Source organism: Anomaloglossus baeobatrachus, chromosome 6 (genome assembly GCF_048569485.1).
Source record: "Anomaloglossus baeobatrachus isolate aAnoBae1 chromosome 6, aAnoBae1.hap1, whole genome shotgun sequence".
Classification (NCBI taxonomy): Eukaryota; Metazoa; Chordata; class Amphibia; order Anura; family Aromobatidae; genus Anomaloglossus; species Anomaloglossus baeobatrachus.
Window position 1 is genome coordinate 493,354,994 of NC_134358.1, and position 22,772 is coordinate 493,377,765.

The 22,772-nt window shown below is 42.0% G+C and overlaps 1 protein-coding gene across 1 annotated transcript in view; it reads right to left on the bottom strand.

Annotated features, from left to right (window-relative positions):
* Positions 1-22,772, bottom strand: part of ACVR2B (activin A receptor type 2B) — a 227,440-nt gene that overhangs the window by 59,789 nt on the left and 144,879 nt on the right. The window contains exons 2-4 of the mRNA XM_075315412.1: positions 18,566-18,773; positions 7,304-7,401; positions 1,680-1,834 (exon numbers count right to left, since the gene is read on the bottom strand). Coding sequence (XP_075171527.1) covers positions 1,680-1,834; positions 7,304-7,401; positions 18,566-18,773 — 461 coding nt within the window. The remainder of the gene's footprint in view (positions 1-1,679; positions 1,835-7,303; positions 7,402-18,565; positions 18,774-22,772) is intronic.

Below are 22,772 nucleotides of genomic sequence, written 5' to 3' on the forward strand. Positions count from 1 at the left end.
TATCAATTATATTAATACTTTTACGATAATAATAATAATGACATGGTATTATAGTATTAGAGTTATGATACGCTGTGACATTTCTTAGTGATAGTTATTGCCATATTTGGTATCTAGATTAGGGAATGAATCAGTCTTCAATCAAGATTACAGAAGATAAAAAGACTTTATATTTTTCCTAAAGTTAAAAGGGATTCTGCAAAAAGGTCCAAAAGGTAACGTCTCAAATAAGACTGTGTAACATACAAAATACACTTACCGTGCTTGCATCTCAGAAACACAATGCTCCTATGATTCCAAGATGGACAATGACACATGGTCTGTGCATTAAGACCTCCCTAAAGTTACTAAGAAGAGCAATGACGTGTTAAAGTTAACCCCTGTCGTGCTGACCAAGAACGTCTTAACATCTGTTCCTGGGTTATTTGACAACAGGCAGCATGAAAGGTGACTAGTGTAAATCACACTGCACAGACATCAAAGACTTCTGCTATTCATCTACACTCATGAACTGTGGTTTATCAACATTGGCTATGGACTTTGCAATAAAAAATAAAGTTTATGGACTTTGATCTGACAATGATAAACGCAATATGGGACTGTATAAATTGGTAACCATCCATTTTTATCAAAGGATTTATTTCTAAGAGACTGTGTTTATGCCGGATTACATCGGAGATAAGAAGACATCAACTCAGAGGACATCATATGGTGACCGGATTTGGTTTTTGCATTTCTTTTTAGGTCTAGCGAAGTATAGTTATATATTTTTTTATATGATTGATCAGTCATGGCCTATCATAACATGAATCCACATTATTATATTATTGAACTTACAACATGAATAATGCAAATTAATTATTATTCATCATTATTATTGATATTAATCCATTATCACTAAATAAGGAAATAAGATTTGTTATTTTAATGATGTATTAATTAATTTTCGGGGTTACTCCACCCGCTTCAAGGGGGGTTTGTTAAAAAGCATTAAAATTAATACATCTAGTTATCAGATATGTTATAGTAAGACATATAAGTTCACAGTTCTGTTTATGTTGGAGGGCATAGTTTATTAATTAAGTTTTTATAAGGAATAAGTATTAAAATATCCATATTGAATATATATGCTGAGCATGGAAGGATATATATAAATCCTTCCAGAAGCTTTCCGAAGTTTCCAGAAGGTTACGTAATATGGAACTATATTCAACTGTGTTACACTAGAATGCCCTATATGGTTTGAACAGCTGGTATATAATGCACGATGGAGGGGGCTACTGTCGCTCCCCACATTGCCTGCTGTGAGAAGACTCGAGGCTGCAAAGATGAAGACACACTAAGAGATGACATCCCCAGCATTGCCGTTCAGGAATCAAAGAAAGTTGGGTAAAGACTTCCCATTGATTATTATGGACTAAATGAACTCTTATTTTTGCGTAAGCTATCAAAGTATATTATTTTTTCCTTTCTGTAACTGAACCCTGGCAACCATTTTTAAATAGATAAAATACATTTATTTTTTACATTTTTGAGGTCTTTTCATTCATGCGCCTTTACGTATTTGACGAAAAATATATTTAAGAGTATATTTTTTAACAGTATCGGCTCTTGAAGTTCAGCCCTCACCGTCTGTGACACTTCAGGGTCATCACAAGCTTCGGGAGGGTCAGACTTACCTCGTTAATGTCAACATGACCATAGGGAGGCTTCCGATGGCGATACATCCAGAAGGCCAAGAGTATGGCCATAGACAGAACGACAATGGGAAGTAGGGAATACACCAGTATATTCAGCACTGAAGCCGACTGCTGAGTCTTCGGATCAAAGGTTTCTGCAAATCAGGGATAAAAGTGTAATTAAATCAGGAGGGATTTATAAAAAGCAACGGCACATGCATGTGTGACTTCATAATACCGTCAATCTAATTAAGGATTGCTCTGAACAATATGCTGCCATGCATTTATCCAGGTTATTATTAGCCTCATCTAAGCAAAATATAATAATAGGCCATAAACAGCTTCTTCACCTGCCCGGCCAGATTCCCGAGCATCTCCCATCTAGACCTTGCTGACCTTGCTCTACCATCTGTCAGCGAGCAGCTGCAAACTGGTCAAAGTGGGCAACGTCCTTTAATAAACTAAATTTAACACCGGTGGCTTCAAAATAACCCAGGCACTGATAACATTATAGTAATGTCCAAATCTTCTAGGGCCGGCACCGGATTACCGGGCCCGGTGTGATCTGCAGCACCGGACGGCACAGCTTCCCCAGGGAACGCGTGTGCTGGGTCTTAAATAGGACTTTCTGCTTCCCTGATTTATTTCAGTCTGCATTGTGTCTCTGGCATCAGCCCAGCACAAGGGACCTTTAAGACGTACAAAAGGCACAAAACAATGCAATGCAAGTTCTACGCTATGGAGAGTCTGGAAAGTAAATCACTCGACAACCCCAATCTCACCCGAACCATGATGCCACAAAACTGCTGTTACCCAGGGGGAGGGAAGGACGGGCCGTTTGTTGAATTCTAAGTGAACCAAGGGAACTGGATTTACAGAGCCGAGGAGAGCTTTGCGGGTCTGCATGTGAAAAGCCCTCACAAAGCAGACATTTATGTTAGAGGATAATACTACCACCACACACCCCATATATTATGTATAACACAACTTAGAATTCAGCCCGGAGAGAGACGCAGCTGTCCAGAACGCTTAGATTTATCCCTGTATGGGCGGAGGAGACGTAGATTATACAAGGCAGACATTTTATACATTCCAGGTTAAAGGGCTTCACCGATTTAACAAACTGCCTACATTTAAAAGGCAAAAAAAAAAGTTAAAAAAAAGTGTAAAGTTTCTTTTGCAGCCATTTCTCTATTTTCCTACTAGTTTTAGGAAAGTGAAGGCATCACAATCACTTCTGCCACCAGAATCCAACCGAAATGTCACTTCATTTAATTTATACATTATATTCCACACCGCTTTATACCCATCCCCAATCCTTATAGTCACCTGTCGGAGAATCTTTTTATAAAACAAGCAAAAGGGTCAACTACAAAATAACTAACTTTTTAACCTTGGATGTAATTCTTACTTTGGGATGGAAGATCAACTTTCTATATCATTTCCTCCCAGAGAGTGTAGCTGTTCTACTTATGGCTTAATTTTCACTTACACCAATATGAAGATGCTCTCCATGTACGTGGTGTAAGCTTAAATTCTCCCAAAATGTTCTCTACAGTGAGCCAACATCAAAAATCCATGGGACATGTTCATGTGAGGTCACTTGTCATTAAAGAGTACTTCCCAAAATATTAAGCTATTCCTTATCCACCGTATAGGGAATAACATTGTTAGGACATCAACTGCTGGGATCCTCCACAATCCTGAGCTCAGGACTTGGGCTCCCGAGAGCTACGTTCTGTAGAGTCTGGTCTTGAAGGGAGCGGGGGGTGCTTGCCCAACTTCTTGTCCATTCATTCCCTGTGGGACTTCCGGAAACAGCCACTCTTTGTAGCAGATGGTTAATAAATGTAGGAGAGGTGCATGTCCAACCTCTAGTCCATTCACTCCCTATGGGACTTCCGGAAAAAGCTACTATTACCAGCAGATGGGCAATGAGTGGAGCAGAGGTTCATGCCCAACTCTAGTCCATTTATTCCTGGTGGGACTTCCAGAAAAACCCACTACTACCAGCAGATGGGCAATAAGTGAAGTTGAGGTTCATGCCCAACTTCTAGTCAATTAATTCGCTATGGGACTTCTGGAAAAAGCCAGTATTGCCAGCAGATAGGCAATGAATAGAGAGGAGGTGCAGGCCCAAGTAGTAGTTCATTCACACCTTGTAAGGCTGCTTTCACACCTCTGGTTTTAGCAGAGCCGGCCAATCCGGCTCTAAAACCTATGCAACGGATGCGGCGACAAAACCACATCCTTTGCATACGTTTTTGACCTGCGGCCCGTCCGTTTTTTGCCGCTTGCAGCAGGCTACTGAGCATGCGCAGTGGAAAAAACGCATGCGGCGGCCGGATGCGGTGTTTGCCGCAGGACGCCGCATGCGGTGTCCATAGGCATGCATTGCAAATCGCGCCGCATTGGCCGGATGCGGCGCGATGCGTTTTTTTTTGCCGGACAAAAAACGTGCCAGACAACGTTCCATCCGGCCGCCGCATCGACTAAATGTGCCGCATGCGGCAAAAACCGGACGGAACGCAAGCCCATGCGGCACAATACTTCACTAATGTAAGTCTATGCAAAAAAAACTTAACCGGCGGCAAAAATAAACAGTTGCGTTTTTTCTGAAAAGCGCCGGATTGTGCCGCACAGGAAAAACCGGACGTGTGAAAGCAGCCTAAGACTTCAGGAGAAAGCGCTATTACCAGCAGATGGGCAATGAATGGAGCGGAGATCGCGCCTGCACACCTCCATTCCAGTCAAGATTGGGCAATGTAGAACCTACTCCCTTGGGATCATGGAAGGTATTCGCATTTGGATCCCCAGTGATCACTAAGTCATGAAGAAGCTTAACTTAACTCTTTAACACTAGAAGTCCCAGAGAGGGGTCATTTAACATTTCTACCATTGGAACCCTATGGAGCTCGAAATTCCTGGGACTTCTAGTGTTAAAGGCCTGTTCATAGCTGTAGGCTCATACTGGTGGCTAGGAACAAATGAAAACTTTATTTCTCTTTTCAAACTTTCATACCGATTCCCAGATTATTTCTCAAACCCTCATCGCACAAATCCCTTTTAAGAACAAGATTGGGAAAATTTACCCCCATTTCCTAAACTCACAACACCTGAGTACTTCACATTGGATGTTTTACAGATGAACAAAGAATGGCTATAAGAGAAAAAAAAAGGAATAAAAAACTCAACCAGGTGCCCGTCTCCTACTTTCAATGGTTTTGCAATCTGCTAAACCTCTTCTTATGGCCGCAGCTAAAGGTTGCCCGATATGACACATTACTGGTCTGAATACGAGGCACTTTCCTTTGTTTGTAGGAGGTCACTTTGAGAATGGCCTCAGCCTGAGAAGTGCTGATGTGCAGTTATTCCCAGCATCACGTATAATGAAAGCCTCTTTGATTCTGTATGGAAAAGTTATTGATTGAATGGCTTTTCTTTGGTGACAAGGTGCCATCTGTTCGCTCCAACAGATCACACACAAAGACATAAAAAATCTAAACCAAAAGCTATAAAAGAAAAGTACAGTTTTTGTTACAGAGTGAATTACTCATGTGCGGAGATCGTGCTGCTCTTTCTCACATATTAAGGAGAACCCTCACAAGACAACAGAACGTCACCTGGGTCCGCTCTCGACCCAGACGATTTTGCTGCCTGCAATTATTTATATCAACCTGCGGCATTTACTTTTAACAATTCCCCCATCACAGAAAAAATATATATATATACTATAGAATGCTACTGAAATCCCAATGTCTTATTTTTAAAGAGTAATCTGCCTGAACAAGCGCTCAACGCTAAAAATAATAGGTGCACTGCAACGTCAAAACGGCCTGCTGTGCACATGAGCAGCGGAGCTTCTATAGACCACTTACAAGAATAGACCGGATCATCCTTCAGGCAGATTTGGTAACCGTTCACTTGTTTATACATAGTTAGAAAATAAAAAGAAAAAAAATCAAAACCGCCGCCAGCTAAAAAAAAAAAATGAGCAAAAAAGGCACCAAATACGACGCTTCAGAAAAAATGACCGTAAAGACACCAAAGACGACGCTTCAGAAAAAATGACCTAAAAGACGTCAGGTGCACATACCGTTATATGGAAACCCAGACACAGTGTACAGAAAGAACGTGAGGCTAGCCTTAGGATAAGTTCACACGTGGCGTTTTCTCCACAAATTTTTTTTTGTGCGGAACAAGCGTTGAGATTTATAGAAGTGGAAAAGTAAATGAGATTTCAAAAATCTCATTCACATGCTGAGTTTTACTTGCATTTTATGAGCTGCCAGCAGGGCCGTGCACAGATATAATGGGGCCCTATTACAAAAGTTTTTTAATTGGGCCCTCCCCACCCAAAAATAAAAAATACTTGGTGGGGTCACAGAAGCATATTCCACATCTTTGCAGCCTTTACAGAGTAACTTTCCTCCAATTGAAGCCCATAGATTCCCATTTTATTAGTCCTGTGAAGTATGATGCAAAAAAAAAAAAAAATAAATAAAAAATAAAATAAAAAAGCCCCCCCCACAAACACTGTACAATACCCATACAGTGAGTTCCTCCACATGCATTGTATGATGACCCTACTGTACCCCCTGGCAAAGTATGGTGACCTCAACACAGCATGATCCCAAACTGACCTGTGATACAAATACAGTAGAAAGTGTGATGCCAGGCGGGAGGGGAGATTGGAAACTTCACTAGCACCGGGCCCCCCAGTGAGTTCCTCCACACACATAGTATGATTACACTACTGTACCCCCTGGCAAAGTATAGTGAGCTCAACACAGTATGATCCCCAACTCTGACCCCTGATACAAATACAGTAGAAAGTGTGATGCCAGGCGGGAGGGGGGATTGATAACTTCACTAGCACCGTGCCCCACAAACACGGTACGATACCCCCACAGTGAGTTCCTCCACACACCTAGTATGATGACCCTACTGGACCCCCCTTGCAAAGATTGGTGACCTCAACACAGTATGATCCTCAACTGTGACGCGTGATACAAATTCAGTAGAAAGTGAGATGCCGATCAAGAGAGGGGCTTGGTAAAGGTGCTAGCACTGGACTCCCTTAACTCACGGGCCCCATAGCGGTCGAGTGGTCAGTCGGCACTGTGGGTACACCACTGGCTGGCAGCCATTTTTTTTTTTTTTAAAATATGCACCATTCTAATTCTTTCAGTGTTTTTTCACTGAATCAGAGATTTTCTTGCCAATGCTCTGGGTTTTGGTACAAAAAAATCCGCTGCAAAAATGCTGCATGTTATCATACCGTTATAGAGAACAGACAATCGATATTAAAACGGTGCATAAGTTAGGATTTACATACAAAAAAAAAAGAAGACTCTCCAATACATAAATAATCTTCAAATACCTAGAAAACACCCCAAGTTGTAAACTAAAGTTATTTTGCCATTCTTCTGGATGTGACTATAGCAGCCTGTAGAGCTTCAAGCCAAGGGAACTCTGCTACAATACCAAAATGGGTCATCGAGGAGAGGGGCGCTGTTCCTCAAGGCATGAAGTGTGGTGCATCATTCACCCTTGAATGCACAGCTGAATTAACAAATGCCAAAACATCTTTTATTTGTCACTATTATTAAGCATAAACTTACCCACATCAGGCAAATGAGTAAATTTCTCATTACAATAGTTCCCATCACAGCAGCAGAAGAATACTTGGGGGTTCTCTTCCTTCGCTACACATTGAGGTCTGGAAATAAAACAACAAGGCATAGAAATTTAATATTAAGCAAGCATGAAAGAGTTAGAGGTTATGTCTAAAAATTATTGTGTCCATCCACCTTTATAGCTGGATCTGGCCAGACATGTAGGTTTTTAACTCAAATGGAGCCATTTAAGTTAGGATCCCAGTATATTATAGATCACCTTGTCGTTGGTAACTGGGCTCACATGCATTGGCCAATACATAAGCTAAGTACCATATTTTTTGGATTATAAGACGCACTTTTCCTTCCAAAGCTTTGGGAGGAAAAAGAGGGGTGCGTCTTAAAATCCAAATGTAGCTTACCGGGGAGGGGGTGGAGATGGGTCACAGGAGGTAGAAGCAATGCTATGCTGCTTTGTGTGGCGGTTATCTGTGCAGGCGGTGGCGGCCCAGTGCCCCAGGACGAAGAAGAGCGCACAGCTCCAGGACAGAGCAGCGCCGCAGCTCGCAGTAAGTATCTGGGCCCCCCCTCTGCACCACCCGCAGAATCACCTACTCCAGCACTACCCCTGCCTCTTGTGACCCCCCCCCGCTGCCGCCCCCCTCTGGTAAGACACAACCAGATTATAAAATGGATCCCATGTTTAGGAGGTTTTTTTCCCTCTCAATTTGGGGTGTGTGTCTTATAATCCAGTGCGTCTTACATAACGAAAAATACGGTATCTCTTTTTTCATATATTCCTATAGCAGTAATGCAATACCAGAGTTCCCGTATTCATTGTTAGCATTGTAGAGTGCAGCTGTATTTTTGCAGTTTTATTGTGTTTTCAGCTAGCACCTGTTTACACCTGTTGGATGTGTGGGATATATTTGTAAAAATGATGGGGGCCGGGAACTGGCTGCAGCAGTCACATGTCAACAGAATGTCATCACTGTAGCCCAATAAGCAAAGATCAGGGGCAAGTTCAGAGCGGTGGTGGATCTTACAGCCCAGTAAGGCCCCTTTATGGCATTTCCGCTCTAGTCCCTTTTTTCTTGATGCTGACAAGCCCATTAGTGATTAATTTTTGGACAGAGTTGGTAGGCATTAGCATAAGAGCACAGAAGGATTGTCACCGTGCAGACGTCTACAGACATAGATGTAGAATTACACAGTGTATATACAGATAAGCCCACAGCACATTATCCAAGTGAACAATCTGTTCCAGCGGATGCGTGTCTGCACAGCGTCTGATGTGGTTTCTTCCCTCTATATAGGATCGCTATTTGAAGTCCATTTCTTTTTTATCCCGTTTCATCTGGCTGATGGCAGATATTTACTGTTCGAGACAAAAAACTTCAGTCAAGGCAATGCTTATCTCATCGTCAGCGCATGTGAGCTACCTGCATCTCACGGGATCCCAGACACAAATCCCCCGTCTGTGTGATCACGCCATTTATATATATGTGCTTATACATTTACTAAATGCAAATTCCAGACATCAGTCATTTAGTAAAAGCGCCATCAGCGCAGCTCCACAGAGCTTGTAAAAAAATAGTATGCGGGGTTTTCAGGGTTCTACATTGTAAATATATCATCTAGTACAGATTATAGCGGGTTTCAGAGTCCTCTATAATGCACTGCGGCTGTACGGCTATGTTCACACGCAGCTTTTCTGCGGCTTTTCTTTTAGGCAGACATAACCTGCTCTCTTGACAGTAAAGAAGCTGCTTATAAAAATCTCGTTTTGTTGCATTTTTGCGGCTTTTTTTGGGGGTGTGGATATGTACAGTACATTTTTAAAAAACTTAAATTACAAAAATGCACAGTTGTGGGTTTTTCTCAGTGTTTTTAATTTTCTCATTCCTTCCTATGGTAAAAAAAAAATGCAAAAAGAAAAGATTTAAAAGGCACACGAGATTTCTGAAGTCTCAGATTCTGCTGGAAAGCTAAAAAGCAGCTTTTAATTTGTATACAATATATATGTAAAAAAAAAACAAAAAAACAGCAAAAACGCAACCTGTGAACTGATTAATAAAGCAACAAAAGGTATAACAAACCCCTATATACGTTAAACTAATGGGGTATTACATATCGAGGGAGGTCTAACCGCTGACCCCACTGATTTGCAGGAGCCGCAGTCTCTGCCTCCTGATGACGCTTTGTTTCAGTATCCCAGTTTGAACTGAAATTCTGGAAAGAATTTTCATCAAAAAAGAAAATTAGAGTAGGAGAGGTAAGAAATAGGATGGAAATTATTTTGTATGTCAGACCACCGCTTTAAGTCTACAAATTCTACTTCTTGAAACTATTAGGCTATGTGCCCACGAGGACAGTGTCCTGCGGATATATCCACAGGAGCTCCCAGGAAACAGCACCACAACTTTTGTCTGTTTCCATGCTGCGGAATGTCCTGCGGATATGGTGCGGGTATTCTGCATTGAGGATACGGTACCATGGCTTCAGCACTGCATCCTCAATGCAGAACAAGTGCTGCAGTGATCGGGGGAGTTCATACTTACCTCCATCATGCAGCACCTCGCTTTCCAGCAGCCGGGTCACTCTCTCAGAGTCTGCAGGAGAAGGTGGGCGGGCCTGAACTAGCTCCGGCTGTCACATGACCGGAGCTCGTGCAGGCTCCACCCACCTCTTCCTTCCTGTACCTGGATTCACCGCGCTCCTGTACACCGGACAGAGAAAGTGACTGTTGAGGCAGGTAAGTATATGGGACCCTGCGGAGAAATCCGCAACAATAATTGACATGCTGCAAATTTTTCCGCACGAAAATCCGCATGATTTCCGCTGTGGAAAAATCCGCAGCGTGGGCACAGCATTTCTCAAATGCCATAGAAATGGCTGGGTAGTAGCTGTGCTGCAGATTTCTGGAAAATCCGCGGCTTTTCCGTGAGAAATCTGCGGCAAAATCCGCGCATTTTCCGCAGCGTGGGCACATAGCCTTAAACGTTAAGATATATAAACATTACCAGCCACATAAAAGAACGCCCCTCTCCCCTCCCCATTACAGTAGAATTGTAACACAACCGATCAGGCTGACCCATTACACGAATACTGTCAAAATTGAATTCACACGTCAGTACACAGACCATGATGCAGACTGACCGGTGGTCTCCTGATAGCCTCAGATATTCCTATGAGGCCATCAAATTCAGGTCAGGAGACCTGTGACCAGTCCACACAGCACATGGACCATGATATACGGATGTCTAAATTCAGCCTAAAATGGATACTCTTTCCTTTATTCAAATCATTTTTGGCATTTGGTCTTGAAGAAGGAAGTTTGGAGTAAATCTTTTTGTCGATTTCTCACCCTAAAAAGGTGACGGACACACCTTCCCATTACTAAAAAATAATCCTCGTTTTGCCCAGTGCAGCCAAATGTGTTTGTTAGCGGGGTAATGGGGCAATAATATTAGGCTAGCTTTTTTTAATCACATATACAGTTAACCTCCAAGAATAAAATTCAGTATTTTTTTTGTAGTTTTTACTTATTGTTTTTTGGAGAAGTTTGGCAAATCCAATATGGCCACTGATACAGTTTCCATAGGTTCTTTATTGTGACTCCTCACAAATAAATTGCCCATCTGCCTGGCTACGATGCAACACACCCCTGCCGCACATACGAACGCGTACCAGACAGACCTAAAATACCGATATTGGGATGTGTCCATCGTTTTATTCACTGATACTATTGAAAATTGTGGTACTTTTTAATTATGGAGAACTCTTGTATTGACTCGAGCAGCACCAACAAATCTACCAAGATCTACTATGAATGGCGGAAGAGAAATAATATCTTGGTCCTTCGTCAAGCCGGTCTGAGCCCTACCGGACCATACACAGCGCAAATCATTCCTTTATTTGTAGGACAATCGGATCACGCTTATACAAAGTGAGGCTGCATCTGATAACCGGTATGAAGGCGTCCACCAGCGCACAGTGACAATGCCATGTTAGTAAAAAAAAAAAGTTCTCACTCGACAAGAATATGTCATGTTTATGGTATACTCCAGAGAGCAGCTGTCAACAACATGGGGACCGGGCTTCCAGGGAGATTTATTGATCGAGTCATGTGGTTTTCAGCCTAGTATGTAAGGATAAGGGAAGAAATAATTACTACATGGAGAAGGCAAGTCTCATGGGAAAGGGCACAACTTCAAATCTCATAAAATACATGATAATCTGCTGTGAAATACAGCGATTCACACTTCCAAATGACTCGGAGAAAGCGTTAAAGGGACCGGATCGCTGTATTCAATCCTAAAATGAAGCGATCTCCATTTGTTGGTCTTTCTAGGTATTATTTTCACATGTGAAAAGTCAGATCCACAATGAAAGAAGGTGCTCTAACGATAGAGGAGGAAAAAGCTATGCAAGGCAAAATGGGACCAAACCGCTCAGTTAGGAGTTACTGATGCAGAGTCTGTGGGTTTTATAGGCGGAAGGAATGCAAACGCCAATCAGTCTATTGGGTTCTGTCCAATAGAAGGTTCATCTACTGCCGGAAAGGTCAATCTTTAATGGTGCCTGCACATTTAAATACCTTTCACATATCTGAGTGACAATGTTCTCGTCCGGGTGCGGAGATCACCATTGATTGCCTCAACGAAAAGGCAAAAATCACTCAGCTGATCAATGAAACTTCATTTTTAATAGATTGGACTTTTCTTGGAAAGCAGATCGTGTGGGTTATGGATCCATAAAGGCTATAGATCTTTGAAGAAAACTTTCTGCAATAAGCTGTGGTAGTTCTAAAAGATAAAAAAAGAAACCAAGCATTATTTATCCTCTCTGGGTCCAGCGGTAGCTCTTACCCGCTTCCCTGGTCTCTGTAATTTGTCTGCAGCGTTGATGTCACAGCAACATCGCTGCAGCCAAACTGATGAGCTCATCGGCTACATGGGTGGAGCTCAGTGACTGGCAGCAGTGCGGTTGACGAGACGTCAGCGCTGCAGACAAACAAAGGAGATTATGGCAGCCGGTAGAGAGCTGGTGATGGCTCCAGAGAAAGCAAGTAATACTTTTATCATAACTATCGCAACTCAAAGCCAAAAGTTTTCTAAAAAGGGGACAAACCCCTTTCAGCTTCATTGTTTTGTAAATTACATATGTTAGTGAACTGTACGCTCAGATCGCTTAAGGGCTTGCTCACACTTTTTGCCGCTGAAAAAAACAACTTTTTTTTCCGTATCTGGAGAATGTCAATTATTTGAGTGTTTTTCACCCATTAAAATGAAAGGAAAAAAAAAAACAAGCAAAAAGATATCAGAAATGCTCGTATTTTATGTAACGTTTTTATCTGTAAAAACACCATTTTGCTTTAGAAAAATCTACTTCAAAAACTCATCATGTGCACATAGCTTTACTGACCTGTAAGATTTTCTACAAAAAGCACATCTTAGGGTTGGATGAAATGGCCTAATTAAATCTTGATCATTTTTCACACCGATGTCCAAAGGGTTGTTTGTCCTCTAACATGACTTTCTTTTCACACTGAAGTAGCAGTTTGACCTCTTACTTTTTGCCAGACTAAATTTAGTTTGCAGTTCACATTTTACAAAATACAATTTTGCTTTTAAGGGGAAATGTCAGGTACCAGTACTTTTTACATGTCAAGGTCAGGAGTTGTGACCCTCCTGACGAAGCCATACAGTTGTGAAACGCGCGTCGAGGCCTGCTCTGACATCTCGTAGCTCTCTCTTAGGCATCCTTACGTTGGCCATGTCTACAGTCATGGCCAAAAGTTTTTGAGAATGCTACAAAAATTAATTTTTACAAAGTCTACTGCTTAAGTTTTTCTAATGGCAATTTGCATATACTCCAGAATGTCATAAAGAGTGATCAGCTTAACAGCAATTACTTGCAAAGTCAATATTGGCTAAGAAAATGAACTTTAACCCCCAAAACACATTTCAACATCATTGCATTCCTGCCTTAAAAGGAGCAGCTAACATTGTTTTAGTGATTGTTCCATTAACACAGGTGTGGGTGTTGATGAGGACAGGGCTGGCGATCAGTCATGATTAAGTAAGAATGACACCACTGGACACTTTAAAAAGGAGGCTGGTGCTTGGTATCATTGTTTCTCTTCAGTTAACCATGGTTATCTCTAAAGAAACACGTGCAGCCATCATTGCTCTGCACAAAAATGGCCTAACAGGGAAGAGTATCGCAGCTACAAAGCTTGCACCTCAGTCAACAATCTATCGCATCATCAAGAACTTCAAGGAGAGAGCTTCCATTGTTGCCAAAAAGGCTCCAGGGCGCCCAAGAAGGACCAGCAAACGCCAGGACCGTATCTTAAAACTGTTTCAGCTGCGGGATCGGACTACCAGCAGTGCTGAGCTAGCTCAGCAATGGCAGCAGGCTGATATGAGTGCTTCTGCACGCACTGTGAGGCGGAGACTCTTTGAGCAAGGCCTGGTTTCAAGGAGGGCAGAAAAGAAGCCACTTCGCTCCAGAAAAAACATCAGGGACCGACTGATATTCTGCAAAAGGTACAGGGAGTGGACTGCTGAGGACTGGGGTAAAGTCATTTTCTCAGATGAATCCCCTTTTCGATTGTTTGGGACATCTGGAAAACAGCTTATTAGGAGAAGAAGAGGTGAGCACTACCACCAGTCTTGTCTCATGCCAACTGTTAAGCATCCTGAAACGATTCATGTGTGGGGTTGCTTCTCAGCCAAGGGAATCGGCTCACTCACAGTCTTGCCTAAAAACACAGCCATGAATAAAGAATGGTACCAGAATGTCCTCCAAGAGCAACTTCTCCCAACTGTCCAAGAGCAGTTTGGCGCCCAACAATGCCTTTTCCAGCACGATGGAGCACCTTGCCATAAAGCAAAGGTGATCACTAAATGACTCATGGAAAACAAAACAAAACAAAAGAAAACAAAACAGAGATTTTGGGTCCATGGCCTGGAAACTCCCCAGATCTTAATCCCATTGAGAACTTGTGGGCAATCATCAAGAGACGGGTGGACAAACAAAAACCAACAAATTCTGGCAAAATGCAAGCATTGCTTATGCAAGAATGGACAACTATCAGTCAGGATTTGGTCCAGAAGTTGATTGAGAGCATGCCAGGGAGAATTGCAGAGGTCCTGAAGAAGAAGGGTCAACACTGCAAATATTGACTTGCTGCATTAACTCATTCTGTCACTATAACCTTTTGGTACTCATAATATGATTGCAATTATATTTCTGTATGTGATGTAAACATCAGACAAACACAATTAAAAACCAGAGGGCAACAGATCATGTGAAAATATAATTTTGGTGTCATTCTCAAAACTTTTGTCCATGACTGTACAGGTAATTTACCTTCTATATATACCATCTCTGGCTGTGTAGCCTTATTATGGGACTTTTTTCATATTTAATGAGCTTTTGCGTGATTCCCACTTTTGATAGTTTCCTGACCGGGATTGCCAGAGTTTGTTTGTTTGACATGGGCTGGAGCTCTTTGCTGGTTGTGCCTGTTTGTGGGCTTGATTGGCTATTCCGTTCTGCCACCCCCTTTCTCTCTTTGTCTGCTCTGTTTTTCATTATTCATGTTATTTGCAATGGTATCAATAAAGTATAATTGCATGGTTTTTGGTTCTTTGCTTTATGTGCCACTAATTAGTGACCCTCTTTTCTTCTTATTCACTTGGGGTGCTCCAATATTTTGGTTTTCGTTATGAGGATATTGAGGGTTTAGGGGTTGTGTTAGATATCGGTAATGTAATTATTTGGGCTCAAAATCTTGGATTTGCGCTAGACGGATGACTGTGTGCAGCACATTACATTGTATTGAAATGCAGCCCCTAAGTTTCATAAGAAACTAAAATGTTACATAAAAAGCTAAAATATTATATAATTCTCAAGAAAGAATCTCACCCTTTCCTTTTCTTACCTGTGTACCATTAATGCATGTGAAAAATGTCATTTTTAAGTAATGCAAATCAAAAAAAAGGTCCGTGGAGCCTCTGTTAGGAGTCTTGACACAGAAAATAGCCAGATATCCCTCCAGGAAGGACCTCACCGAGATCAGTGATTGTTTTGTCTTGCTGGTCTACTAGGCATTACTCCCACCTAGCTAGAATTCTACTCCACACTGATGAGGGGCAATACCCCGAAACAGCTGTCTGTGGATGGATACCTGGCGTTGGTATTTCCCTTGTCATATCTTTAAACCTGTCAAAGAGTTGGATATTAACTAAAAAGGCCACTTAATATGGTGGTTATGGTGGTCTCCTAAATAGAGCCACTCCTTGGCTAGGTCCTTCCCAGATGGATATCTGGCTATTTTCTGTGTCGAGACTCCTAACAGAGGCTCCGTGGACCTTTTTTGATTTGCATATTTCCCAGGGATTTCACTGTGTTGAGCGCCTTTGCAGGCTGCCGGCAGTGTTTTCTCTGGCTGGTCTCCCAGAGATCAGTGATTGTTTTATTTTTAAGTAATGGGTAGAGATAGATTCACTACTATTTCGTACAATGAGACAAATCAAGCTAAGCCCCCTATCAGTCCGTATTACAGCATTTCACAAACAGACAAGGCTCTCATTTCAAGATTTAAATTGGGTTTATATTGTTTGGATTTTTCATTTTAGTAAGAAAATAAGTATGGGCCCCCCAATGTCCCCCATTATCCCGCTATGTGCGATCAGGAATGTTGTAATGTTGTACATATCCGATGACTAATTTCCAGAATACAGAATAATAGAAGCGGTTTGATACAATATAATTAGCATGTAAGCTTTAGTGATCAGTCAGCATTCATGTTTTAGTATGGAAACAGCTGTCACGTCAACTTAATAACTTCCTGATGTGTAGGAGGTGATAAAAAATAATTAGCATTTAGCGAACTAATGCCGCGATATAGAGAAAGAAATCACATAGGTACAATATATTGTGGCCCATGTGCAGTCATTTGCGTAGAAACAACCCTATTTCTCTTTTCCAATTCTTCCCTCCTTACATTGCTGATTAACTATGAAACTGAACATAATTGTCACTGTACACTTCCGAATTCATGAAAATCGTGAAGAGTTTAGCCAGCTCCTACCCGGTGTTGCCCAGCGCCTATTCCATTTACCGTCATACTTCTTAGATTGGGATAGTGGAATTTTGATAAAGACTCAGAGCCAAAATGTCCTTTTATTGCCACCAGAAATATTCTCTCACCCATGTGATGGCCCTGTGTTACGGGGGTGCTGATGGATTGAAATAAAGATGGAGAATATTTCAAATCAAGTCCGCCGTGCAGAGCTGATAACTGTTGCTAGAACCCAAGGGTCTGACGAACAACACCCAGCTAATAGATATGGCAGACCTGACCAGAGTTACAGGTCACACGGATACAGGCTAACTGAGAACCCTGCTAAGAACCACAGGGTACTCAAAAGCTCCCAGTTACTCCACTGGAGCTCATAGAGCCTCACAGAGGCTGAACAAACACACACAGTTTGGAATTACTGTGCTAACCGCACTAGGATAGAAGAGGCGCGGTGTCCTATCAAAGAACTTCGGTATGCCACCACACCATTAGAATCAGGGTCTCCCTAGGCGAGTACCAAATCAGCCTGTCTGCTGTGCCCCAAGTCGGCAACAGCTTACTGCCGCAGACCACACTAACAGACGTGGTTTACCCACAGTCGCCTAGCCCTGCCCACTTAATAATGCACAGAAATGGCAACCATGTGCCTTCAGTTAATGTGACGATTGCGCACAGAAGTGTGCCCTCCAGGTTCTTTTATAACTTAAAGTCTGCTCCAAACTTGAACCAGACCAAGATGGTGGCGTCAGGAACCAATGGTGCTACATATCAGTGACATTACCAGCGGCCAATCTGGGTCACTGATGACACAACCTCAGCACCACCCCAAACACACTACCAGTCATTGCCTGACGACCAATGGTGATCTGCAGTGTCATAGGGGCGGAGCCAATCCGGAGTGGCCACATCATCAGGATATCTGACGGTAACCAGCCAATCAGGTCCTGCCACACGATGGACATGCCCAGTCAAGTCCTTTCCGGACTTCATCTCAAAATATGTACAAAGTGTGAGAGCATGGACAGTAGCCTGAACTGAGGACTTAGCCTCAGAAATTATACTATCAAGCTGAGCATGCTCAGTAGCGGCAAGTTGGGACATAGTCTCTAGGCACCTGGAACGACGTCTGGGCAAAGCAGGAGAATTCCTCAGACGAAGCAGGGGTGACCTGGGGCAACTGAGGCAAAAGTGACAGTCGGTGCCTAACAGACCTGTTCTACTAAAAAATTCTTCACAATTGCAAGAATTCGGTAGTGTGTAGTGAATCAATTACAAATTTATTTTACCCATTTTAGGGAGGAAAAAAAAAAAAATATTTAGAGAGAACTACTAATTATCTGATATGTAGCCCGGTAAATGCTGATGTAGGTCCACCAGAAGGTAGACTCATATTAGAGTCGTATGTCCATGATTTGTCATGTACAGCCCTTTAACAAAGATAAAAGCCACAATAAGTTTGGTTGGCCTCCACTGACAAACCAAAATACAACTTGATCCTATCACCTGGAATTGATTGAAATCATAGCCAACAAGGAATGGAAGTTGTCATTGATGGGTGAAGGGAATAGAAGTAGTAATTGTTGGTGGGGGCAAAAGGAATGGAAGTAGTCATTGTTGGATGAAAGGAATGGAAGTAGTCATTGTTAGGAGAAGGGAATGGAAGTAGTCATTACTGCGTGAAGGGAATGGAAGTAGTCATCATTGTTGGGAGAAGGAATGGAAGTAGTCATTATTGGGTGAAGGGAATAGAAGTAGTCATTGTTGGTGGGGGCGAAAGGAATGGAAGTAGTCATTGTTGGATGAAAGGAATGGAAGTAGTCATTGTTGGATGAAAGGAATGGAAGTAGTCATTGTTAGGAGAAGGGAATGGAAGTAGTCATTACTGCGTGAAGGGAATGGAAGTAGTTGTCATTGTTGGGAGAAGGAATGGAAGTAGTCATTATTGGGTGAAGGGAATAAAAGTAGTCATTGTTGGGCAAAAGAAATGGATGTAGTCATTGTTGGGCAAAAGGAATGGAAGTAGCCATTGTTGGGTGAACACTCACAATATCTACAGGGTTTTAAAATGTTCTTCCATGGTGGACCATGCAGAGTCAAAAAGGTTAAACTGACAAGAGTTACTGAAAAGGGAGATGGTAAGCAAATAATGGCAGCTGTTGCTATCAACTTACCGGTCATAGCAGTTGAAGTCATCTAGCCAACATCCTTTCTTCACAAGTTCAATGAAACCAGAATTATTCCTCCAAGAGGCGTAGCAGTGAAGCCGCTTGTCCTTCTCGCCATCACACCTCTCCACCCCGCTCTGGTTCGTTTTCTCAATCTCCCAATTGACATTATAATAAATGCATTCACGAGGGTCCTCCTCGTTGTGAGCAGACCCTGAAAAGGACAAAAGCGGTGTGGAGTTAAATACCTGCTTCTGGGTAAAATAATATTCATATACATTACTTTATCTTTTAGACAGTCTGCATACTATTCCCTATAATGATTTGCATTGCACAAAGAGGCCCCCGTGGCAATGCAGAAAAAAACAGCATTAAAACCAATAACATAACCAGAGTTGTGACAAGAGCGCTCCTGCTTCATTAACCTATAGGAACACTGTAAGATCTAAAACGTCATACCAATAGCTTGCACATCATATTGGCGATAATGAGGAAGGCTATTAAATCAGTGTCCAATAAAAACGAATAAAAGTAACGTTTGTTATTAAAGATGACACTTCATGGAAATACGGAGTCTTATAATAAGGTTTCAGAAATGTAAAAACAAACTACTAAACTCCATTAAGTTAGGATTGTCGGCATAAACCACTTCAAAAAGGGAAAAAAAAATAACAAAAGCCAATGCAGAAAAAAACCCAAAAACTAATTATTACACACCTATAAGAATAATTATATCTAAAATATCTGATTGGCCTAAAAGCCTTTTACAGACAAGTTTAATAGCAACTATGCGTAACATGATGTACGTTACAAACATTTTCCACCGTACACAGAGTAATATCAGAATCTCCCCGATATCGAGGGGTTCAGCATTCACTCGAATGGGTATGGGAGCGCCAGACAATTTATATATTGATTCAGCATGTTTGTTTTCGGATGGCCGATCGTATTGTCCACTGGATATGAGCCATCGCCAGACAAAAAGGAGTACTTGGATGAATGAGCGCTTCTGTGTATGGAAGAGCCGGGTGAACCAATGATTGACCAAACCATCGTCCGGTGGCAGCCATCTAATGTTTGTGTTGGACAATGCCATCACAGATACGACCAGACAATATTTTGTATGTAGATTTAGAAACTTTGCACTCAAGATCAATGTGAATAGTGTTTTTTTATTGTGAAGAACTTGTAGGACCAGCACAAGCACAGACGGCAAACAGCGTAACTGGGTATGACAAGGTGTCCATTGCGGTCTATGTGGATTGCCACATAGACAGCGGTGGACACGGTGTCATACCCAGTTACACCGTTTGCCAAGTTGCTATACTTTCTGAGGACCCCCTACACGCACATTGATGAAGGTTTTTGACTAAAACGTCTCTGCTTGTGCTGGTCCTACAAGTTCTTCTCAATAAAAGACCACTATTAACATTTATCTTGAGGGCCAAGTTTCTACATCTACTTGAGACAGTTTTGGACCCTACTTGAGCAGCAGAAGAGCAGTGTTCACGAACTCACTCAATATTTTTATGGCCACATTGGGAAACCGTAATAAACCATTATGATAATAAGAGGTCCATGTCTACAGCTCATAATTCTGATATGAAGACATCAGCTCCATTCACTGGGAGTTATTACAGTTAAAATTATCTGTATAAGTTTCTACACCTTAAAAAAAAAATAATGGACACCTTACTTTAACGGAAGGAGCAAAAAAAAGTGACCTATTTTTACGGACTGTCCTGGAATTTCTGGACAGTTAACAATCCAGCCCACTTGTCGGGTGACCTGTGGGTTATGTATCAGGTGTATAATGCCGGTAAAGAGATTCTACCACATTCAAGTCCTCAAGTTACAGAACATTAAACCTTCATTTATTTCAGCCACTTCTTTTCTGGGCTCTTAAAATTTTAAATACTGTATTACTAATGCGGAAAGAAAAAACCTCTTAAAAGATGAATTCTGTACAACTGGAAACCAACTGTGTATAATTTATGCAATCTATAAAAAGGAACCTCTCGGTGAAAATGAACATAAATGCGTATAGTTCAGTGCTTAGACCTCACATGGCGCTAAGCTGGCCCATTACTCCTCGTGTCCTGGATTTGAAGTGAAACATAACTTTTATGCCATCGTTGAGACACTTCGCTTTATGGGAAAACAGACAAGACTAAATACTTCCGAGCCTCATGACGGTGATTCAGAGCCCAAGAGAAAATGACTGGTGTGAACGCATGGATCATTCAAAAGGAAAAGTATCTGTAATTCTCCACTGTTGTGTTTTTAAAGGTAAGTGTATCTGGCCGAATAAAAAAAAAAAAAAAAAAAAGGTCACGTCCTTTCGTATCCAACAGATTCAATATCTTTGTACTTCAAGACAAAGACACACAAACTAAATCTGTCAGCAGGTTTAGCTTCCTCATCGGAGTAGCATGAAGTAGGCAAGGAGACCCTGAATCCAACGATGTATCACTGAAGGGTGCTTTACATGCTGCGACATCGCTAACGATATATCGTCGGGGTCACGTCGTTAGTGATGAACATCCGGTGTCGTTAGCGACATCGCAGCGTGACACCAAGGAGCGACGATCAACGATAGCAAAAACGTCAAAAATCGTTGATCGTTGGCACGTCGCTCTTTTTCATAATATCGTTGCTCCTGCAGGTACGATGTTGTTCGTCGTTCCTGCGGCACCACACATCGCTACGTGTGACACTGCAGGAACGACGACCATCATCCTACCTGCGTCCACCGGAAAAGGAGGGAAGGAGGTGGGCGGGATCTTCCGGCAGCTCATCTCCGCCCCTCCGCTTCTATTGGACGGCTGCCGTGTGACGTCGCTGTGACTATCCCGCCCACACTAGCCTCTCTATAGAGATTGAGCATTGACCATGAGGTCGATCAGTGGAAGGGGTGTGCCGGACTGCAATGTCGGCTACATGGCAGTCGGAGCAATGAGAAATCCTGCTTGTTAAACAAACAATGCAAATGATCAACAGATCGGACCTTGTCAAGACTGGCATCCCTGAATTGTAGGTTTTAACCCTTGAAGCATGCTGTCTTCAACTTACATAACAAAAACCTATTGACACATTCTCTTAAGTCTATATACTAAACATATAAAAGAAACAGTCTATATGGTAGAAAAGAAAAAGTATGCACATCTCTCAAAAATGTTGAATCTGCAAAAATTAGATTGCAGTGTATGGTAAATTTTTGGTAATAATTGAAATGCACATAAAACTGGATATAAATCTTAATAAAAGACCTGCCCCCTTTTTTTGCATTTGCAAACTTTTTGTATAGATGCCAAGGTCAATAATCCTTACCATGCATAAAGAGTACAAGAGCAAAACCTTTCAACATGGCTTATTTGGGCATTTACACCTTAGAGGAGTTGTCTTCCCATTGTGACCGCTAGGAGACAGAAGGAACATTTACCGTAAATGGAAACTATATAAATCGATAGTACAAGTGAAAAGAAGAAACTTTGCAGCATATCTTATCAGAGAAATTTGCTTCTTTGTACACTTAACCATTTATGGCTACCTGCACTGGTCAGTCACTTTGAAAAACTGCTTAAAAAGACGACTGTTCAAACCAAGCAAAGGCGCTCGGTGCATCATGGCGTGGCCAAACATATAAGTGCAATCTCCACCTGCTTGTTTTCCTACTATCTTCACCCTTCTCTGATTCTATCAAGCAAAAGCAGTCACAGAAGGGGAGGTGGAAATGAAAGGAAAACAAGCAAATGGGAAGTGCACCTAAATAATTGGCTCCACCCTGATGCACCGAGCACCTGTACTGGTTTGAATAGTCATCCTGTGCTGACAGTGTCTCTTTAAATAGGTCAACATGCTTGTCTGCAGTGCCTAAAAAAAGGTCTATGGAGAGGGACATCCTGGAGAGGGAAAAAAGCAGAGGACATAATGCTGGATACAAGTCATATAAGGGCCATAAACCGTGTTGTACCTAAGGACAACATATTCTGAAAAGTGACCGGAAATCACACTTATATTACTTTAAAGGGACTGTCAGAGACTGAACAATCAATGATCTATCATCTGGAAGATAGATCAATAATATGAGATTGGTGGGGGTGGGGGGGGGGGGCGGGGGGAAGTAACATCCGGTATGGCACACCTACCGGTCAGTTGTTGTCTGCATCTACAGCCGAATACTGAGATATATCTTCCTTTGAAGGGAACACGC